At 36.3% G+C, this 24,581-nt stretch overlaps 1 protein-coding gene across 6 annotated transcripts in view; it reads left to right on the top strand.

Annotated features, from left to right (window-relative positions):
* The window catches only part of LOC131438876 (single-stranded DNA-binding protein 3), a 91,652-nt gene that overhangs the window by 19,615 nt on the left and 47,456 nt on the right, over positions 1-24,581 (top strand). For 5 of the 6 annotated variants that reach the window (XM_058609255.1, XM_058609254.1, XM_058609251.1 and 2 more), the window contains exons 2-3: positions 8,043-8,871; positions 18,593-18,927. In XM_058609255.1, the coding sequence (XP_058465238.1) occupies positions 18,872-18,927 (56 nt within the window). In that variant the 5' untranslated portion in view covers positions 8,043-8,871; positions 18,593-18,871. Of the gene's footprint in view, positions 1-8,042; positions 8,872-18,454; positions 18,472-18,592; positions 18,928-24,581 lie in introns of those variants that run through there. The other variant, XM_058609252.1, reaches the window with a different exon arrangement.

Raw genomic sequence — 24,581 nt, 5'->3', positions numbered from 1 at the left:
AACCATTAAAACATTAAATTTTGCAACCACAACAAAATGTTTTTGGAGAGATCGTATGCTTCTGAATTAAAATCAGAACTTACTGTAGCAGGATTTTGATGTTCTGTCCTCTGTTCACAATTTTAATCATATTGTATAAGTTTCGATTTTGTTTTATTCTTTCTAATCGATACACAAACAACAGTTTTTGTCGAGCTTCAATCGATTATAAAAATCGAAACTCCAACGTCTTTGGCGGGGTATATTGGTGATTCTTTTTCATTTATCGAAATCATAACCCAAGTAACAAACATTGTTCTTGTATTGTATTTCTCAACTATTCCCGACACGATTGTGTGGTTGGAAAAGCGCACTTCGCTTGTATGATGTGAAACAAGTTTCTTTTTTACCTTTTTTTTCTTCATAAATACGTTTATTTCATAACCAGGCAATATACAGTTTTTCTTCGCCGTGGCATCCACAATACATAGTATTTTAAACCTAATACATTTCGAATATGATATTAGTATGTTTGTATTCATTAGTTAATCTAAACACTGTTTTTATCAAGCGAATTGCTATTATAAATTACATTAAATGTATATTATTTTGTACATGATCTTATAACTATTTCATGTTTGTTTGTATCAGTTCATCACTTTTATTCAATATTATATAATTGGCTATTGGTTGAACTCATGGAAGAGAAAGGAGTGTAACATAAAATAAAATTTAAATTGGAACTCCAATGGACTTAATGAAATGATAAAGGAGAGTTTCATGTAAGAATGTCGCGAACTGAAACATGGTATACTCTACCTTGGGTACGCAAGGAATTTATTAGGTGAGATCTTACATCACGATACTCCACGCATGTCCAAACGACATGATCAATATCGCGATAACCTTCGCTACAAGCACAATGATTAGTCTCGGAAAGTCCAATTCGAAGAAGATGTGCATCTAACGTGTAGTGATTGGACATGAGTCTAGACATCAAACGAATGAAATCCCTACTCACATCCAGTCCCCTGAACCATGCTTTTGACGATATTTTAGGAATAATTGAGTGCATCCACTGACCCAGGTCATCTCTATCCCAAGAAGCATGCCAGCTGGCAGGTGTTCTTTGACGAGACGCGCTATAGAATTCGTTGAAAGCAATCGGTCTCTCATAAGTTTCGCCCACAATAGCACCACGTTTGGCTAATGTATCGGCTCTCTCATTGCCTGGAATGGAGCAATGTATTGGGACCCAAACTATTGTGATTTGATAATTATTATTCAATATGATGTACAGGCACTGTTTTATTTTGCCCAAGAAAAACGGTTCATTTTTGCCAGCAGCGTTTGAGCGAATGGCTTCAACAGCACTCAGATTATCTGTTAAGAGAAAATAATGGTTTGGAGATACACCCAAACCTCCATTTACGTAACTTATATATGTATATATGTATTAATATACGTGCACATGTGTGCACATATTTGTATTTCTTAGTACATATAAATATTGTTCAAGTAAAAGCGATTATTTATATGTATAAATATATACACATATATGCAGACGAGTGAGTGTGTAAGCATACATACATACATATATAAGGTTCGTAAAAGGAGGTTTGGGTGTAATGTGACGATTACACTCAAACTATAATGAACTCTGCTATATAAACAGATGCAGGTTCTTGAAGCCTAAATGAAGCCGAAACATTATTGTTGAATATACCAAACCCAATAGCCTCTCCAATTCGTGATCCGTCCATGTAAAATATTTTCTCAGAGTCAATATGCCTGATCTTACTTGTAAATATTTTTGGGATCTCCATCGAGCGTAGGTGTTCCGGAATTCCACGCACTTTGCACTGCATGGATGTGTCGAAAAATAGAGTTGAGTCAGGGATATTTAGGAGGCTGTCACGGATAGGAATGTATCTTGCAGGGTTGATTTCCTGTGATATATGGTTAAAATATATTGTCATGAATCTTGTTTGAGATTGAAGCTCAGCTAGCCTTTCGAAGTTATTAATAATCAGTTTCTGTTTCCTTCAGTTAACCGATTTTTGCAACGTTTTACATCTGCTTCTTACATCTGGCTTCTCTGTTTCACCTAATTATCTTTTCATTCAAAAACAGTTTTTTTTTCAAAAATAATTTTTAATAATCAAAGTTTTATAACAAAATCATTTTTTTTTGTCTATTTTCATAAAGCTTCTGAGAAATTTTTGATGTTCTTTTTTCTTTGTTATTGCCTGACTTTCAAGATTATAAATTGGAAGTTTGAAATCAACTACTGTGAACATCCGTCAACATAACAGACATGACATATCACACATCGGTATATTGAATGAATGGTAGTGTTCAGAAAAAATACTTGTTTGTTTGATGGGTTGGCGGTTCAATGCATAGGACGCTGGTCTCACAAGCCAGCTGTCGTATGTTCGAGCCCCGACCTGGAAGGATACTTAGTTTCAGTAGGATCGTAGTACTAGCCATGCAATGATTCTGTACGCTAAGAATCATCTTTGTAGTCAGAATGGCAAAGAACAGAATGGCCAAAGTCCACAAAAGGAATCTAATGCCAAAACTCCGACATCCGTTATAAATCTTTAAAACAATATTTTAACTCGAAGCATACTGTTGAATCGAAGGTGGGGCATAATGTCCGTAGAGTGACTGTTATGAGAAAATTCGTATATCAAAGAAATGGCTTGGTTGCTCTTGACTTTTATACTGTAAGTAGAGACATTAGCACTGCTGAAAGTTAATTACTATGTAGCAACCGACCATTAGACCTTTTACACGGTTGAAATGCTAATCGACTAAACGAAGCAAAACCTTACATCGAAAAGCTACCTAATGATATTTTCAGCTTTTTCATATTTTCCTGCAAACGACAACTGCCAACATTTGCATAGCAGAAAGATCTTAGAAAAAGATACTGTTAGCGATAAAACTTTCGTATAGAAAAGTCTTGAACACTTAAAAAAGGAAGGGGGGCGTTCTGACCAGCAGGGTCGCTTCATAACACTTTCCCCTAAATGAAAATTAAACACTTGCTTATAATGCAATGCAATTACTTATAATAAACCAGGCCCCCGCGAACGATTACCGAAAGGTTAAAACTTGGGTTCTGTAGTTCTGTATAGCTGATAGGGTCTCGAGTCGTGTCAAATAAATCTGAACTGTCTTAAAATGGTTAACATTAAACCAACTGTTACATGCTGGAAGACGAGAGGAAAGGTTTAGGATAATTTTTCATTCGAAATCCAAATAGTTCAACATGTTGAACGTATCGTTGCTAAAATGTTGAATGTTACGCAAAGTTACAACCGAAAGCATGAAGCAAGACCAAAACAATTTCCAAACCTGGATGAACAACAGCAAATTGTTGCCAAGATACGTGCTAGAAAACTCGTAGATGCAGACCCAATACAGTTATTAAAGCTAAATTCAAAGTGGAAGATCGTTTGAAGACAATGGTCAAATTCGCATCGGAATATATTATTTAGCAGGCTGTCTGCAGCAGTGGATAGCGAGATGAAATTTTCGGGACTGATGATGCAATTTACAATACTGAATACCACTAAAACCAAGGGGAGAGTCGCTTAACACAAACTATATTGTGCCTCTAAAAAAACACGTGATATACTGTGAGTCTAAGTGTGCCACGCTGTTCTCCATGAAATATCTACTTGTCAAAACTGAGCCCTTTGTGTGCCGCAGCTGTGCAACTGTATGAAAACGAAAGTGCCAATATTGATAAATGCGCTAACGCATTGTGTTAATGTGTGATTGGCACATTGTTCTAAGCGTCCTCCCCTTGACTAAAACACATCTTTTATGGTTTTCGATACTGCACAATGTAAAACCTCCGTTGTCGTTAATGGATTTGATTGGTCATTTTTAGTTCTCGTATCTGACAATCTGAATTGTTGATTCGGCTAGATGAATGCAATTTTTATGGAGTTTTAGTTTTAGTTATTAGACACTGATAAGCTGTGTAATTTCTGATCTTGGTGCAAACAATTATATGTTTCCAATAATATATATGTCATTAACGTCTGATTCGTAAGTCATTTTTTTTAATTGTATCTAGCATATGACACCGCACAAGAAAACGAAATTGGTTATCACGATAACATTCGGCAAGATAATTGCAAGAAGGTTGCAAACTTCTCTAGATAACGAAAAAATACGGATTTTGCTCTAGTTTTTGTATCGGTTATAGAGGTATCGTTTGTTCATCTACCTTTCGGAACGGAATAACTTGCGGGGTTGAACTTAGCCCTAGCGCTCTATCCGTGCCCCTCATTTGTTGGTTTTTTTTTTGTTTCCAATACAATCGATTATTAAGTAGTATAAAGTATCAGGAGGCAAACAAAGAACTAAATTTCACGAGGTCTCAGATCAACAATATGTACGGATACGTGTGCCAAATATAGATACAAATTGCATCTAAATGACATCAGAAGTGCAATGTTTCCTGAAAATCAGTGCCAGAGAAAATCTGTTACAATAGCTTCACCTTTCGCTAGCATTGAATGAAGACAAATAGTACCCGAATGAATAGTTGAAGAGTAAGAAATTATATCCCACCGACAACCAGGTATCAGGCTGTCTTATTTATCTTAATCCTGGTAGCAGAACAGCTGCCAGTTGTTTTTTTTGCACGTTTCCACCATCGGGCAGGTATGGTATACTGTAAAGAAAGATGTAGAATGATTTCGGTTTTGGAAGCAAGTCAAAAATGCATGATTCAACCCGAGGGCCTCGACGGAACCGTGGATGTTTATGCGGTTTTTTCATGCGAATTTTTAGAGTTATGATTCGTACATCAAAAAAATTTTTCTGAACTTGATGGTGCAGAACAATAACTTTGCTTCGGCTCTAAAAAGAAGCGTAGAAAAAATAGTTCGAAAATTGTACAACACAGCTGGTATAATGACGCGAAAACTCGAAGCGAATTCACTTAATTTCATCTTACACTTAAAGTCTATCTAATATCTAGCAGAGACAGCAGAACTCACTCTAACTAATGGTTTTCGTATATGAGATGACTACTGTGGCTGAGATGAATGAGGGAACCGTTATCCTACCGAAAAATGACTAAGAAAACATGTACTGTTCATTTGGTGCCTATACTCAATGAAGCATGTGGTCCGAAAAGGTGGAGCACATGGATCAAGTTGAAGTAAAATTTCCACACAAAAAACCTCGTTGCGTGCCAAACGATTTCTTAAAATAATACTAGTATTGCTCCTCAGTTGGCAAGCATTGAATAACTCGCTACGCTCCAAACAATCATTTAAGATCTAGCATTGAGTGGCAAGTTTCGAATTCCATAAAAAACAATTTTCTAGATTTTCCATTTGCCCGATCGGTCTTCCTCATTATTTATATGCTATATTAAAAGGAAAGTCAATGTTGAAAACATAAAAAAAAATCATATACCTTTCAAAAAAAATCACCCTTTAGTAGATGTTTTTATAGACCACTACTTTTTTCTTTGATTCTTTTTTAGTTTTTTGAATTGGTGGTTCTTTAAAGAGAAAACTGCGATTTGTAGCATAACTCTTGGGTCAATCAAATCATAACTCTTGGGTCTGCGTACCGAGTACTTGCCTCTTCGCAGTATGAAATAAGAAAAGATAATATAGACCTATAACTTCCAGAGTTTTGTTCCGATAGGCTTGAAAATTTGACCAAACGTCCTTGAAATGTTTTACTATCAGAAAATACAAAGAAAAAACAAATGATTTTTTGAAAGTGTTCGACCCTACCTGCCTGCCCTTAAGCAGTTTTTACTCCACCTGCAAAATGTTACACTGGAAAAGTATTTTTAGTTCTATTTTTAGGTAGGGGAAAGGGGGGCAAAGCGAGAACAAAGGTAAAACAGCTACCTAAAATAAATTTAACACCCTCGAACGTCACCATGCGTTTTCTTAAATTTTCTTGTAGAAGTATTATATTCATGACACTAGTCTTTTGTTTCAGTACGTCGTTATAATCGTTCGAAATTTTTAATCGCACGTAAACTTACTCGATATTGAAAAAAGTTGTGTAGTATTTCATAGTGCTTTTTTTGCAATATAAATTGATTCGTAATGTTTCAATATATGAAATTATGTTATTATATTTTATAATATGCCTTCCAAAATCAAAATAGTAAATAGCCAGTAGCAAATTTCTTTTAAAGATTCATTTGAATCGAGTTAATCTGAGTCTTTTTGGTTTGTTTTAATAAAAATCATGTATTTTTGAAGAACGAGACTTGAAATGCTGCGTTCCTCAAAAAATTTCTTATTACTGGTATTTGATAATCTACTCAAATGAAGTACGTGAAAAACTTGTGAATCGAACCTCTGAGAAAATTCATATTAAAACTTGCAATTATTTTTGATAAAAACAGCAGTATGACTTTTTTTATCGCTTGAAAAATTGTACAAAAATTCATACCTCTTAAATAATTTGAAAAAATCAAATTTATTCTTCGGTTATCGCTACCTCGTGAAATGTTATTCTAACAATAACAAAAATATCAAGTATATAGATATATGTTAAGATGTATTTATACAAATATTTATACAAATAAAAGCCCTAGTGGTGTCCGTTCATGATATTAAATGACGCTATTTTTCTATCATTCGGCTAATCAACACAATTTATTTCTATTTATCAAACAAACAGCAAGTGGACAATTGGAGTAGTTCTTGTATTGTTCAATATCTTCGTTTTACCTCTTCATTAATTTATAAAGATCAAAGGAATATCCGGGAAGAAAATTGGAGCTGCTAATTTTGATTGAAATACATTTTGCAAGTATCGTATATTCCGAACATGATAAATTCTCACTGGAGAAGAATGATTGCTTCCTTTCTGATTCGAATGATATTGAAAATAAAATCATGAATCATGATTTCATGAAAAGAAATAAATGGTTGGTTGCTTGAAATTTTATGCATGACAACTTCTCGAATATACTACAACCGGCTAAAGAAACTTGCATCTCATACCTTGAACCACCTATTCGAAGAATATACCTTTGGTAATGTAGAGCTTTACAATGAAATTTTTTAGAAAAAAAATGCTGGAAACTGCTTAAATTAATATTGTGACAGTGATTGGTTACGTTGGTTTCTAATCCTGCAAATTAATTTCTTGTACTTCTAAGAATTTGAGTTTACCCACAATAAAAAAATCATGTTTACATGCGGGAACAAGTTTACAACAGTGATTCAATATTTTTAACTTAGTTATAAACATATAACCAAACTCAGAAAGTGACTTGCATTGGTTTAAATTGAAATCTACATCTGAAAACTGAACATCCAGCTTCAAATCGATTACCAACCACCAAACGTCTCCTTGTGGCTTCGTCACAAGAGTGATTGACGAGTGCCGAGCGAGAGACGAACCAGTGAAGAAGTTTGTTCAATGTTGTTCTGCTGTTGCCGCTTTTGCAACGAGTCAACCAGTTCGAATGAACGGACAGACAAACGTACATACGACATCGTCATCATCATCATCATCATCATCAACTCCTACATACTTATAGCAACATTTGGGCCAAATACCCACCAACAGCCGCAACTACCGTGTTTGTAGATAGAGATAGACGGCTAGCAACCAAATACAAACCGAAATGAACCAAACATTGACTCAGTTTAGACGCAGTACCGTCAACCACGGAAAGCGATGAAACGGAGCAAAAAAATAAAAACCTTGCCGTCTATTTGAATACCAATTCGGAAATTTGTATGACGACATTACTGATTTGAACCATTTTCATGGAATTTATGATTTTCAAAATATGTAAGTTTCTACAATTGCACTGAATTGGATTCAGATATTGTGGGATACTTAATCCGGATTGAATGCTACCATCTATCAACTATGTTCAAGTCACTCGCAAGCTTCCACTAACCGCGAGAGGACTGGGTTCTTCTTGGTCGTGTTCGTTGTGCTGCTCCATTCCACTATATATCATTTAATGATATTTCATATATGTATTTATGCTGTTTTAACTTATATTTCTCCCTGTTGGCTGTTTTCCGCTTTCATAGGTAGACGAGAAGAAGAAATCATCGCAGTGAGGACCTACCCGTGTCGTGCACACCAATACTTGAAAAGCGACACCGCCATAGCAGTGGCAAAAAAATATCAAGGGGGTCATTTGCTAGGGCAACCCTGGTAAACCTAAAATCGACGTTAACGTGCATTTGCAAACATACACCAGAACGACGGGATGTACCGCGAAGAAATAGCGTAGTTCGGCAGTGTATTGGTGCGATTCGGTCTATCGCGGTTGATACGTAGTGGTTACACCGACCGATAGTGTGAGGTGATGATAGAAGCATAACCCTCTGAAATCGCATCGAGCGTCGAGTCTGTGCAGTTGGGTTTGTGTTAGTGCGTGTATGTGTGCGGGCTGAATATTTACAACAGGAAGAAAATAGCCATCTTTCCATCGGTGGTGCGTACGTAGTAGTTCATGAAAGATCTGACGACGTGAGCCGTTCCGTCGGGTTTGGGGCGCTTCGTGGCTGTGTTTGAATAATGATGGTAGTGCCGTTTCGATGAAATATAGTGAGCCTTCATTCAGTGGATAAGCAGTAGCAGAACCAAACGCATCTCGTGAACGTTGCGAATAAAAAGTAATACTCGCGTCCTCGAGGAAGAGTAAAAATATCGGTGTTTCTGTGTACACGAAACCAGCTCGATCTGTTGGATTTGCAATATCGCTAACTTCGTCGGATTGCGATCGTGCAATTTATGTCCGACGGACAACAATGAATCCCCGGAAATTGATGGCGGAACTGAATTAGTAAAACAAACAAATAATACTAGTTTTAGTGATGATTACTAAAAAGTGCTGATAAGTGAGAAATATGTGTGAGTATCTCGGTTGCGCCGTAATGGGATCGATTCATTAGTTAATGGAGCAAACTTAAAACCGGCTAGATATATCAGTTTGACAATCGACGCAAATCGAATCCAGGCTTATGGAAGCTTTTAGACTCAAGATTTCAATACTGTTTCGATGTACGCTTCACAGTGAATTCTGTGGTGCGGGAGTAAAATAAGAACCGTACAGTACCTGTCTAGATGTGTGTATGTCTGTTTTGTGTGACACCAGTACGCTAGTATTGGTTTGTATAGCAGCAGTTTAGTGACGAACAGTGAGTGAACGGTGACGAGTTGCGACTGTTGTTTCCTTTTCTCGCATGGCAGGATCAATGATTGGTACTGTAATTGAGTATGTGTGTCGGTAGGGAGGTGGGTGCAGTGTTGCAAAGTTCTTTTTTTCGGCCCACCCCAGTCTGGAAACTTTTGGATTAGGACTTCTAATATAGTATTGTTTTGAAAAGAAATATAAATGTGGAGGTAACTGACCCTTTATCCGTCTCTTACGGTAAGATAAGAATTAAAAGTCTTGTTTAACAGGGAATTCCAAATAACGTTCGTGCAGGTGCTGCAGATTATATTATTATTAGAATAGGATCTAAGACTTGGGCTACCAGTGTCCATGTTTATCTCAACTCGTCTCTTCATCCCACACATTTTAATATCTATGAATGAGTGAATAGGTTTGTTCTGTTCATTGCATTAGTTCAAAAGAAAGTAAAATAGAATGATCGTTTAATATTTTATCGTTGACATTCTATTTACTTTGGCTAATATTTGTTGACAAGTAATCAAATATGAAGTGTCGTGTTCTGATCATAGGATAAACACAATTCCAGAAATGTGTTGCAGGTTGTCAGATCATTGACTTTCCACGAATGGATACATTAATTCGACTCAAGTGACTTTCAAAAAAGGCGAATGATTTCTGTATGCGATTTTTTTCCATATCGCTGTGGCTCGGAAACTGTTCATTGTAAAAATGTGTCGAAGAAAATTGTTTGACCATTATGTTTCAACAGATTTCGCTGTCGATTCTTAGCCTACAGAACCATTGCATGGCTTGTATTACGGTCCTATTGACACTAATAATCCTTGAAATTCTGTAGTAAACATGTATTAATTTTTTTTGCGTAGTAGCATGTATTGAAAGAATTTTGTGTATGAAAGCTTATACATTACGACATAATGAGTTAAGGTCGCACAGCTTAAGTATTCAATGTTGCTGTTGCAACTTATTCCATACCAGTTTGTAACAAAACAAAATTCACATTTTTTCTAATGAAAACTGGTGACCGTAACGTAGTTTATTACTCAAGATATAATGCACTTGAATTAGCTTAAACTCATTTGAATCATACAGTCAAAGGTGTACGGGAAAAAAACGCAAGTATTAAATAGTCAGTGCATAACAATTTATGTTGAACTGTTGTGGCACTTGGCAGCTTAACATAAACGAAGACGAAAAGTATCGAAAACTTGAATGGTATGTGCCCTACGCACAAAAATAGGCTTACTCTTAGATGGCCACTACCTGAACTGGTCAGTACAAATCGAAAAAAATGTTTTGGCACGTTGGTGAAGACATTACACTTTGATACTAAACTGTTTGTGTTTGTAGTGTTTTGTAAGTGGTATTGAATTTATATCAGTTATCAATCTAAACTGTTATCCACTGAAAAGTATAAGACGAAAAACTAAAATGGTTATGTACTCCAAGCACAAAAAATAATTTATTTTCGGTTCCTGTAACATCGAACTTGCTGACACTGGCAATTGAATGTTATCCTAACCTTCTGTGGGTTGATGAGAATTACAGGTAATGGCATGGCCCGACGACAAGACGAATCTACAATTTGGTCTGTATAGAAGTTCAGTCCGGTTGGATTTATGTTTGAGAAATGGGTAACTAGTTATTAGATTTCACATAATCTTATTAGGATGAAACTTAGCACACGTCTTCAGCACACCATTCGTTTTGCACAGTCGGAAAGACCAATTCGACTGAAGACTAATTAAAAGGTTAGAAGGTCGGATGTTTTTTTGGCATGTACTTTATTTGAATCGTTGTAACTCAAGAACCATTATTTGTACAAAAATGGAGTCCAAGAAGAAGTTATAGGAAATGATTTGGGTTATTAGTTAGAAAAATTCGAATGTTGCCCGAAAAAAGTTGTTATTAAAACCAACGTTCGATGTTAATTTTATTACTGCATTTTCGAAAATGAAGAAGTTACTGCTTGAAGTTTTTGTCCCAATGAAAAATAGTCTTTTAACACTAGAATATGATTTTACAATTTAAAAGTAATAAATTTGCTCATAGTGTTTTTTCTTTGTAAAAATTCTGAAGATATGTTATTCGTTAAACAGAAGGCTGAGACGAATCGTTCTCTAACCGTGCAAAACTGGCTTGAAATTAATTGGAAGAGAATTTAAAACAAAGTAATTGATTTAACAACTAATACAGATGATTTACGCATTATAACACACAACATATTTTCAAAAACGTAATACCCTTTTACGTTTGGGATGATTTAATTTACGTCATGTGTAATGTTAATTATTTTTCTTAGTGTGTTCAATTTGTACGATCAAATCGGAAACGAGTGAGTGAAAAAAACAAAAGATTCAACTCTATTTTGAAGCTTTATTATCAATGAGTAGTCGTCTGGTGTTGGGTGTTTTTTACAATACACAAGCGGAATTGCCAAAAAAAAACAAACATTTCTTTTTCTATTCTGGTTTGTTAACAAAGGAATATTCTGGCATTGCTTTTTCCATTCTGGTTTGTCCCTCGGAGAATGTCGTAAAGGTTAAAACCGAGGAAAAACGAAGAAACCTACTTACATACATACATATTCTGATGTGGTGCAGAGATGATTAGGATGTTCAAAAAAGCAGTGTTCGTTCAGTGTAAAAAAAACCTTCTCATCTTCTGATGTTATCCGTCCTAAATTAGAATGTATCTTGTTGTCTTAGATTTAGAACAGATCAAAAGGACCTATTCAAGAGACGATTGAATCTAAACGAATAACTATAATATAAAATGATACTACATATTGTTGTAGAAAAATATTTGAAATTCATTCAATGTGTTTTTATGGACGTTGGAATGAATTGTTAAAATGCATTGAAAGTCTTCAATTTCCCAAGCATTTTTTCTCTCAAGTAACTATAGAGTGAATAGTTTACATACAGTTGAAAACACAACAAATACATGAAAATTAGTCATCAAAATACAATGCAGTGTATTGAACCTCATAGATCCGACTAATAATCAATAGTTTCTGCTATCTATTGTTTGTTTTTTTACGGGTATGCTAGCAGGGCGAACCAATTTAGGTTAAACAAATTCGACACCGCTGATTTGATATCTCTATTCCAATTTCTTAAAGATTTACTACATGAAAATATTATTTTTAATCACTGGGTTGCTGAATATTCAAATCTATTTAATTCCCATAATAATGCGATGATTATTTTACAACCGTTGGCATCCCTGCTTACCGTGCTGAATGCAGTACACCAACTAACCAAACAAAACAATCCAAAAACAAAGTGCGACATTCGTGGCTCCTCTGATCCGCTAGCGATGTCTGAAGTATGCGTGCGATCTGACGTCCCAATATATATGTACCTTCTCTATTGAATGGTTATTATTTTTCCACTCGCCTCTCGTTGCATATTTTCCCGCTGTATTTGAGACACTTTCATGAGGTTGTACGCAACAACAGAAAAGCAAAGGGGGAAAAGAAAAAAAAAAGCGAAATCAACGAACGACCGTCCAGTAGTAGCAAGTAAAACGAAGAAAAATTGAGTACAGTTAAAGTTTTCATGTTACTTTTTGCTGGTCACTCGCTTTTTTTGCTTGCTTCACCGGCTAGGTACCTTACCTACAAGCAGAAATGGAGGCCTAGGTACCTCAGATTTTTCGGGGACAAGCAAGCGCTTTCCTAGCAGGTATGTAAACTCGGTGTGACGGTTTTGTTTCCGGTGAACGCGAACTACTTCTTGATGATGATGATCAAAAAAGCTTGAGCATTAGGAATGATTTGGCATCGAGTGTTGTATGCGAGAATGTAGTCGGTTTTACGATAGTTGCAATTGGATTTGATAAATATTTATCAATTCATTCATCAATTCAAGTTGTATCAGACGATAACGAAATTCTAATTCTGTCATAGGCCCTTTCCTGTTCAATCCTGTTCCATACATTCAAACATTATTAAGTCACTATATCAAAACATAAACGGTGTGTACGGAATTATTACAACACTATACTGCCCATACTCGCATATCAGTCCCATATCGATTTTCGCCAATATTGAGTTAGCTTTAGGAATGCAAACTATCCTCAATATATTCTCAGAAATTACAATAAAAGTTGAGGCTTTGTTCAGTAAAATGTGAAAAAAATATCAACTCATGTCTGTCCCATATGTGAAGTACCCGCATATCAGTCCCATCCAGTGTAAATTTCAATAATTTCATATGTTGCAATATAGGAATACCAATGGTGTATTTCTGATATTTCATGTAATAATACCATAATTTAGCATTAGGTAGCACAATAAATCAAAATATTCGAAAATAAAATTTTAATCGTCTTTTTCTCGACATGCCGATTTTCCATATGGGACTGATATGCAAGTATGGGCAGTATAACTATTGAATGGATAATAACTCAATTTGCATGACAGTTTTGGACACGATTTTAGAACAGTGGCATGAATCTAAATGCGATCGAAACAATGACTTTCATTGTGCCAAATCGAAAATGGCAGAAATGTCCTTTTGCAGATCTTCATTCTTTTAAATTAAACCATCGTGGAGCCTGCGAATGGAAAATTTTAATTCGCTTTCCACGTATGCAGATAACTTACCAAAAGAGGCATTTCTTTTTTTTTTTTGAAAACTTGTCAACATCACTGTTTAAAGTTTCCTAGGGTTTTCACAATAGTTCGCTGCCGTTTATTGTGAAGCTTTGAAATTCGTATAAATTTAATCCAACTCTTCCCTTGACCTCCGGGACTTAACAAAACATCGACCTTTCTGGAAATATCACAAATATAAAGTTCCAGGAGAAATCTCAAACCTTCTTTCCCGTCTTTCGTATAGGTAACCTTTCCGACAGATTTTTTTCTTTCGGCTGAACTTTATCGGAGAATTTGCCTGAACCGATTTTGGACATCTTAGACTCGTTTTAAAACTACTATTGACTTATTTAAAAAGGTAGAATGCTGCGAAATGATTCTCATGTCTTATGAGGCATCCTGGTCGTTTGTCGAGTAATGATGGATTTAATACCATCATTTGCTGTCGGTAGTGTTTAGTATTTACACAAATGTTGCAATTCAACATTTGTTTTAATTGACCCGTGCGTTCTTTGTCTTACTTAAATCTTTAGTTTTAAATCATTTAAACCAGCGTTCACAAGTCGCGATTGGTGGAGTATGCTCCTTGTAAGCTTAAACGAGAATTCAAAGGGATTAAGCAGCATTTTTCCTCAAAAACAAAGTAACGATTCAACACCTCCTATGAATGAGCAATTCCATATTGTATCGAAGGTAGATTTATTTTTGTACTTAAACATTTAGCTTAAATTTTGCATAAGCATTTTCCATGACCAAAAAGGAAAATTTGCATCATCAGTTTTCCATTTTGATTCTAGACTAGTTATGAGAAAGGCTTAAAACAAAAATTTATTGAAATTTTCCAAAAAGCTGTATCTCATAAACGGTACAGAAATAATAGACCAAAAAGTTATCTTTTGGATGTAACAAAATTTTTGAAACTTGTTCATATTGTTTATTAATATTTGCCGACCCGATTGTTCGATTGGATGCAAAACTTTCAATTGAAAAACTGGTAAACAGCATTTTGCCTATTGTTACCGTTCTCGAGATACAGCGAGTTTAGAATAACGTCTACTGAAAATGCGAAATTTGAGAGGAGCTAACGAGTACATAAATCAAATTTACGAAAAAAAATCCGTGATTTCCAGAGGACCGCCAGAAGGTCTTGTGGTCCCATACAAAATTCCTGAATATCCGGTTCCGAAGTTATGGGGTAAAATGTGCAAAAAAAAGGAAAATATGTGTTTTAACTTTCCTCATAGATGGCGCGACCTATTTTCGCTATGTGCAAGCAAAATGTTGTCACTTTGCTCCTCCACTTTGCTATAAATGTATGTGTGTGTAACAACTTTCCTACTGTTTGATTTTGACATTTGCCTTTTACTTGCGAGAATGGTATCGAGCATTCTCGCAAGTAAAAGACAAATGTCAAAATCAAACAGTAGGAAAGTTGTTACACACATATACATTTATAAAATGAAAAATGTTAAATTCACATGAAAACGAAAGAATAAAACATGCGTTAATTTGAAGTGGGCCAAACTTTGGTTGCAACATATTTTAATCCATTCAATTGGTACAAATAGCAAGCTTTACAGTCATGTACCCAAAGGGTGGCCCAATGGGCTCTGGCCCCTCCCGAAATCTGACATCGGTTGGTTTGATACATACTATTCATACATTCATTTGACCACTACTTCCGGTACTTCTGGAACCGGGATCTGAGAACCGGTATAGCTAAACCCACTAAGTTTGGTCATCAACTAATAGGACCTTCATATTGGAAAAGTTTTTAATTTCAGGAGGTCGGATACATACAAATTTTCACAGTAATTTCTGAGATGATAAACCTTTTCACTTTAACTTAAGTTTGTGAAAAGCGGTTGAATCACTATTTCGGAAATAGTCACTATTTCGGGAACAGAAGTGACTTGTATGGCCATCAACTAACAAGTTCTGCTAATTAGAAGATTCTACCAACCAGTTTAAATTTATTTGATTCTTATACTTATCATCCTGTAACTTTAGAACCGAAAGTCGGATCTAAATGAAATTCAGGTTTTGTTCTGTTGGATCTTAAGCCCTTTCATTCAATATTAAGTTTATGAACATCGGTTCCGCCATTTCCGAGAAAAGTTAGTGTTTCACTTTCAAACATTAATAACTCTGTAATTCTGGAACCGGAAGTCGGAGCTAGATAAATTTCTGGAAGGTCATAGCTGACCACAAGACCTTTCAACGAAATTTAAGTTTGTTTTGAAGTTTAGGTTTGGTTTATCTCGACGAACTTCTTCGAATCGTATGTGGAATTCAGCCTCCGATCAAAAGTCACTTTTCACAGTGATTACATTCTTAAATTTTTTTTTTGAGGCACAAGCTGAATGAATATTACGGGGCTTGCTCCTGAAGACTACACTTTGAAATAGTGGTTTCGAGAGAAGCCCGCAGCGGCAGGCCATCCATAACGATGTCAAAATTAAAGGAAATGGCACTGGATGACCAGAAAGTGCCATAAGGATTAGTACTGAGCAATCATAGTTTAAGCAAGATTCCGCGAATGAAAAAGATGTCCTGCCGCTGGATGCCGCACTTGCATACTCAGTATTAAAAAGAGGAACGCGAGCACACTTCGGACGCATGTTCGCCTATGCTGATGCAAGTCGGCTCTTTGGGTTTGTCACAGTAGTTTTTCGAAACAATGCGCCGGTAGACACGAGCATAGTGTGAGCTTCATTTCAGAGTCCTGATCGCTACTTCCGGAATCTGTTCCGAAGCCAGATTCGGTTGAAGCAGCATAGAAGTTTATGAAACCTTAAAACCTTTTATTTGAATCTATTCTTACATTTGTGCAAATCGTCCTAGTCATCACTGAGAAATTTATGTGAATTCCGTTTTGGAGTTTTTGACCGCTGCTAATAAAATTTTTCTGTAGTTGCATCCCCTTTTGAATATAATTTTATTGTAATCGGCTCGATTAATAATCAACAAATTTTGCAAACTAGAAGAGCTTACTTACTGAATAATTTCAAAATATTTGATCCTTTTACATCGTCACTTATAAGAACACACCCTTGAAATTGAAGGTTTTAATTCTTCACTCAGTTTTCCCAATACCAGAAGACGAATCCGAACTATGAGACGATATGAAAAAAGAAATGTAAAAAATCGATCTCTTCCCTTTGACACATAGAACTTATTGCTTCAATATCTCACTATCCAATCCAAAATATGTGAGAGTATTTATTTAAATAGCTAATTACTTGGCACTCACGCTTGAAAAAAAGATACTAAAGGCACACCTAGAACTGAACACATAAAGAATCATCAGTTAGATGCGTTATTTCTTATTTGTGGGCCCCTCCCAAACGAAATCCTGGGTACAAGACTGAAACTTCAATACAGTTTTTAATTTGTGCAAGAAATATTACTGTCATCAGATTTTCCTTGTTAGAATTATTGTTAAAAAATTGTTTTTTGGCTATCTCATTCTGCGAAGAAGCAAGAGCTCGGCGCACAGGCCCAAGATTTATACTTCGATTGACTTCAAAACTTGACAAAACATTCTTGAAGTGTTTTACTAGAACAGAATACTAAAGAAAATACATGATTATTTTAAAACGTTAGACCATACGGGCTCCCTAGAATAATGAATCCTTCGATTTTGTTGACAAAAAACTTTAAACGCGTTTTCTTCGTAAGCAGGTTCTGGAAGTCCGTGTCCATCATCACTCAAAAACTACTGCACTAATTTTTTTCAAATTTTGCACACACTTTCTACATATGAAAAACCAGACTCCAACGTTTTCTTTTTTGTTGTTTGTTACTTCGGGGAGGTTTTACAGCTACAATATTGCGGATTTTTCGTGATAAATCGTAGTTTTCACTTTGAACAACCACCAAAAATTTAAAAAATAAAAAGAAAGAAATAACATATTTCCCTAGCGAACCACGAACGGTTACTGACTTGCCCCCAAACTTCTTCACTGCCAGGACAATTTAAACACGAGGAACCACCATCATCTTTATTCGAACTGTACGCATTATCATCCACTGATGGGTTATCTATGATGTCGTTTAACCATGGATCCGTTTTTTGGTCTAGTTCTTTTGCCGCTTCTAATACCGAGAATGTGAACATGCTGCTACATGCAAGTAAACTTTAGACGGAACGGTTGAAATGTTATTTTTACCACTCACTATCTCTGTCAATCTAGCTAGCTTGTTTGATATTCTTTCCTCGTCAGTCATACAGCAAACAGGACGGGCCAACACAATCACAGGCATACAATGGCACATAATATTGTTGTTGTTTGTTAGGAAATTTATCCTTTGCTAGCCAGTCGAGATGATAGTTTTGGTTGTATTTGTTTGAATCACCCGCATCCTAACAACATTATTAGTTCGGTATATTCTGATCTAGCGCAGAGGAATGACGTATTGCTTATTGTAGTAGTGTTCTTTCTTTTATGTGTAGGTGTATGACTAGTTTTCCATTCAGTGCTGATAGTTAGGAGTTGATAGGAGTTGATAGAATTGTTGCAGTCTGTATTAGTTATTGTTGCTGATTTAAATGCAATTTTTCAGGAATATATGAAAGTATGTGAATATTTCAGGTTTATTATATTAGAAACAACTTAGGATCAAATTAATTTCGGATAGCTGCTTAGTAGTTTTGTTCCAAGCGAATATGAGTTCATGTGGATTTTGCCAATTAAATGGCTAATGAAACACGGTGTGTGTTTGTCAGTTCCCAATTTATTTGCACATCAAACAGTATTTGAAAATCTACAACAAGAGTTCTTATGTCGGCGTCTAATGGACTAATTATGTTCTCATTTGTTTTTATCTTGTAGTGGGATCCTTCAGCGGAAGAGAGTCAAACAATCAACAGTGAAATAGTACTAGTACTACTTTTGCCACCATCCGGAAAATAGTCGTTGCTCAACAGGAAGGGAAAACGGCTCGTGGAGTAGTTTGCTGTGCCGACGAAGCGAAGAAATTGTTCCATGAATGTACGTGCGTGTGTGATTTCGTGTGTACCATAATAGATAATAAAGGGTAAAAATAAGTGAGAGCTGCTGCAGCCAAATTTATAGTGAAGGAAAATATTTCAAATATTAAGTGTTATCAACATGTATGCTAAAGGGAAGGCGACAACGGTGCCGTCGGATGCACAAGCTAGAGAAAAGTAAGTATAATTTTGAGGCAAGTAGACTCATAAATCTCAACCTGTTCTCTTGTTACGGAAATCGAATTTGAAACATTCGTTCGAACCCTTCACCTGTTCTGACTGTGAATCTCACCATCGGTCCCAACAAGCACCATATATCTTCCTGTGATCGACCTTGAAAACCGGTCCGAGCCGGTGTCTTGCCGGTTCCTTATTCAAACAAGAAACTTTTTTCCTTCTTATCTACCCACTGGCAAACGGTGAATCAGATCGTGTTACATCGCAAATCAACAGCAGCGCCGCCCGGAGGTCGGAGCGCGCGCACAATTCGCCTTCGAAAGCCCTCTGGATATCAAGGCAATGATCCACGATAGGCGCAAATAACGTGTTCTGTGTTCGAAAACGGGGATGAAAGCTACTAACGTCGACCATGACCCTGCGTAAAGGAGTTTTGCCAGAAGGAGATGGGAAGTTTGATGCGCGTTGATGTTGTTTCACATTCAAAGTTTACTTATACTACGCATTATTTCTACGATAAAGTTGGGTTTCAATTTGATTTTTTGACATGATAAGGTCAAGATGATTACAAAATTGGTTATAGTCACGCATTGTTCGATTGATTGGATTATTTTTTGCATATTTTTATTCTACTGTGTCTTTCTGAAAATAACTTCCGTGTTCGTCGTTAATAAAATAAAGCATTGAAAAAATATTACGTTCTTTAAGTGTTTGTATATTGATAAGCATACAGCGTGCTCCATACACGCGAAGCTTTAATTGTGGTTCGCATTAGTTGACTTGATTTGTTAATGATACATATTACATGATTGTTTAAGTAGTTGTTTAAATTATTAGGTTTGAAAATAATTCAACTTAACAACTCTCAATTTATTGAATTGATTAAGCAAGCCTTAATACTACTGTTCATTTTTCTGTAGAATATTTATTGAGAATATAACTATTAGCTTAGAATATTGTAACCAAAATTTTCATTTGTGTGGTTATAATTCGTTATAACCGCATTCCACTAGTCCAACGTCAGTTTAAGTGGGTTATGGAACGTATTTTGTTACCATCTATTTATGGATACTTATACCTGGATTTCGGATGATAAGCCTCATAGTTCGTACCCTTAATTTGTCCTAATTTCCGTGTTAAGAAGTTGAACCCAATCAGGTATCCCAAAGTTCCAGAAAACGAGTCAATCTCCTCAATGACCTCATCATTCGATTCAAATCTCTTTCCAGTAAGATTGTTTTATTTTTTAAATCTGAGAACAGGAAATAGTCACTGGGGCTAAACCTGGCGAATATGGGGGATGCGGTAGCAATTCGATTTTCAATTCACAGAATTTTGCCGTCGTACCAAAAAGGGTAACCAACATTAGGCCGATTCGACTGCGACTTTTTTCTTCTTCGGCTATGTTTGAGCTGTACATTCAGCTGTATGTGTGAATCAAGAACCGAAGCAGAAAAAAAGTCGGGTGATCGTAGGTTGATTTTGATCGGCTGTGAGACTCCATTTGGCTCAATGTTCACCGATCGCAGATTGGTTTTGTAGTCTGTACGGAATTTGGTGGACTAGAGGTGCTTGAAAAAGCCGTTTGGTTAGCAATTCGAATTGATTTTATAAGGTTGTGATGAATCTCAAACTAACACATGCATCCTGAACTGGTAAATTTCATTCGATAATTGTACTCAGAGTTATCAGGACTCGGATCGAATTTTAATCTAAACGTGTAATAATCGATTGAACCTTCCATGAGATGTCGAAATAAATTCCATTTTAGAGTTTACGGTTACTTACGGTACTACCAGAACCGTTATTCAGAAACCAGCATAACCGAAAACGATTCGTTCGGCCATAAATTAATTTGACGTATAAATTGCAATAGTTTTGAGTTCAACTTTGAAGCTTTTTTGAAGTGTCATCTTCTCTATCGGTATGAACTCATAACCTAGAAATTCCAAAATCGTTGTATGAATTAATTTTGTATGTGACCATAAATCCTTTAATTTGAATTTGATTCGGCCTATTTTGAGAAAACGATTGAGCTTCGAGAAACGGTTCGATACTGCAACCGGAATTCTAAAATCGGTGTAGCCGAAGTCAGTTAAATCCACCTGAGGAGCTGTATAGTTTACATTTGATTCAAACTGTTTGAAAACCAGTGTAGACATCTTTGAGAAATCATAGTGCGAATTAAGTTGTTGGGTACCTTCCGAATCGAAAACTGAATACCGCAACAACTGAAATAAGTTTATTTGGTTATCGACTATCCAAATCTACAAACCCGATAAACCTAATAAATTTATGTGAAATGGACATTTTTATACTTACCCTGTATCACCTAAACCGGAAGTTAGATCTGACTAAATAGCGAAATATTTTATAGGATCTTAAGACCTTTCATTTTAATATTTTATGGTTCCCAGATTTCATTTGAATCTTACTTCGGTTCAGCCATCTACGAGAAAAATGAGTAACATTATTTTAATTTCGTTTCACATATCATCCTGTAGCTCCGGAACCAGAAGTCGGATCCAAACGTAATTCAGGAACCTTGTTTGGGAGCATACGACTATTCATACGAATCTGAGTTTGTAGAAAACGGTTGGGTCATTTCCGAGAAAATTGAGTGAAATTATTTGTACGTACTCATTCGAATAGTACAAGGTGAGATGAAAAAACTGCAACCAACTTCAGACTGCTGTCATTTCTAAACCGCTCGTCCCACAGCTGTCAGATTTATTCTAGTGACAGCTCATTATATTATTTACAAGCGCACAAAAGCATTTTGGTGGGAATTTTTCAGAAAAAAAGTTATTTGTGATGGAATTCAAGTGTGATAGTGTGATTGCTTTGCATTTGGCTGGAAAACCACAAGTGGCTATCGTTAGAGCCCTCCAGCATTTAAAAGTGAATAAATCTTTTGTGTCTCGTACCATCGCTCGTTACCGTGATACTGGTAGCGTAGCCCGACGTCAAGGAAGTGGACGAAAAAAAACAGCAACATCGGCAGAAATGGTTCGAAAAGTGAAGAAGCGAATTGAACGAAATCCGCGTCGCAGTGGCCGAAAAATGGCTCGTGAGCTGAACATATCGCAATATGCCATTCGGCAAATATTGAAAAATGAGCTTGGACTAAAGCCATTGAAGTTCCAAAAAGTGCAAGATCTTACTGATGCGCAAAAAAAAGTTAGACTCGAAAAAGCTAAAGAGTTGCTTCGCTTGGCCGAAAGTGGTGAACTGCCGAATTTGGTTTTCTCCGATGAGAAACCATTCGTTATCCAGCAGTTTGTAAACAAACAAAATGATCGTGTTTACTTGCCAGAGAGGTCAGCTGAAAATTTGCAACTTCGGTTGGCCACCAGAACTCAAAAGCCGGCCATGGTGATGGTGTGGGCCGCCATAACAGCCGATGGTCGCTCGCCGCTCGTATTCATCGACCGTGGGGTCAAAATAAATGCGCAAATCTATCGCGAAAATATTTTGGAGGGAGTTCTGAAGCCCTGGGCACGCAAACATTTCGGCCGCAGACCTTGGACATTCCAACAGGACTCAGCACCATCGCACTCAGCACGCGCCACCCAAGAATGGTTAAGAAATGAGGTTCCTCGCTTCATTTCCACCGCACAATGGCCACCAAAATCTCCGGATGCCAATCCGTTGGACTATTGTGCCTGGGGTATTTTGGAAAGCAAGGTTGGCACTAAAAAATACCAAAGTGTCGATCATCTCAAGCAAGCGCTTCGCCGAGAATGGGACAAAATACCGCAGAGCCACTTTCGGGCAGCGTGTGATGGTTTCATTGGCCGTTTGAAGGCCATAGTTCGTGCCAAAGGTGGCCAATTCGAACAAATCTAAACCGATTCTCAAATTTGATGTTATTTCCGACATTTTTTGCTTTCATTCAATAAAATTTAATAAAAAAATGAAAAAATTATGGCGTTTTACTTTGTTGCAGTTTTTTCATCTCACCTTGTATATGGGTGTTATGTTGAATGTTGTTTTGAGGTCAGTCGTTCTTTTGAATAAGAACCTATACCTGCTAGATTAATCAGATCGTTTTCTTTTGTTTACTAGTTGAACAAAAGAAAACGATTTGTAGGGGGATGAGGTGGGAACATCATCATCATCATCATCATCATCATCATCAGATCTGTCAAACAAAAACCAAACAAGTTCAATTATGTTTCACCGGTCTTCGATCTATAGTTCCGGAAGCACCGGTGGCCAAAAAACTTCTAACATTATATGAACTAATAGTACTGTTGTACCGTTGAATTCCACTATGTCACGTCATTACACTCTCACAAAGTCACTGTTTTCACAGTCACATAAATTTAGTGATCATATGAACGCGTAATTAGAAAGGCATCCCTACACCATTAGGTGAATTAACCAGGGTGAAGTATAGTCCATGTCGACATAAGTATGCTTACATTTGCTATTCGGAAACGGAAAAAAAGAAAAGTTCCAGTTCGTAGATTGAGTGCATAATAAATCTAGTGAAACTATGGAACCAAAGTAAGAAAACTTTTCTTTTATTTACAACACCGTCGAATGAGTTCAATTCACGGAAACAAATCAATTATCGGTACCATAATTAAGAAATCACAGGTCAGCGTCAGCAATAACTCATCTCCCATAAATATCTTCACGATTTAAATCATTTTGCTCATAATATTATTGATAATAGATAGGATCTCATAAGAAAAATCTGGAAACCTCTCGATTTATAAGTTATATGGTACACTTGAAGAACTATGTTGTGGCGATGGTGTTAGATGATTACACGCCAACTTATCTACCTTTGAGCTGTTTTTCTGCAAGCTTTTTTTCGATCAAATTGTTTATCATTGTATAAATCGTGAGAAATAAAACATGACATTAGGTGTAACTAACCAATAAAACGAAAGAGATTTCAGAATAGTAAGAAATATTGTCGCACCCGCTGTAATTTCCAGATTTCACTCTGTCTGGAATCACCAGTTTACTCGAAGAAACGAAATTTGTTTTAGGCATGTTGTCAAGGAATTTTGTCTGTAAGATAGGCGAAATGTGTTTTTAATTCTTATTGTAGAATTCATACATTAAATAATAACTGTAAACTAAACTGTTCTATTCATATCATGGAAGAAGAACCTTCATTGAATTTGTTCTGTTGGAATTTCGGTTATTTTTTTCAAATATCTGGAATTCCTCATTTCGTTCAAATTTGGTTTTGAAGTTTCGTTCGAAACTCAAAACCACAATAAAAACAAGCTCTGGTGGCCACCAGTGCCTTCTGCATCGTGATCTGGCCCCGGGAGGACGGTTCAAAGTACACTGAGCGGGTCTTACTAAGCAGTTGTATGTTTGAGTCCCGATCTGGAAAGTTGCTTAGTGTCTAATGGATCGTATCACTGGCTTTGCAATGATTCTGCATCAGCTACGAATTCTATTGGAGCGGAAGGAACAAAATCTACGTAAAGAGTTTTGTTTTCGATTTTTCATGAATTACACGATGTTACTTTTTAGTTTTTTTTCTTATTCTATGTCAATGGCTTGTTCTGAATTTCTAGTTAGTTATGTTCTCAAATATGCTTCATCAGAATGGTTTACAGGGACTCAGCAAGATGAAGAATCGAGGAGAGTGAGTAGCCAAATCATTAAGTCTTCACTTTCTC

This window comes from Malaya genurostris, chromosome 3, assembly GCF_030247185.1.
Source record: "Malaya genurostris strain Urasoe2022 chromosome 3, Malgen_1.1, whole genome shotgun sequence".
Classification (NCBI taxonomy): domain Eukaryota; kingdom Metazoa; phylum Arthropoda; class Insecta; order Diptera; family Culicidae; genus Malaya; species Malaya genurostris.
Note: the sequence above shows the minus strand (reverse complement) of the source record. Positions and strands in the feature narration are given on the sequence as shown.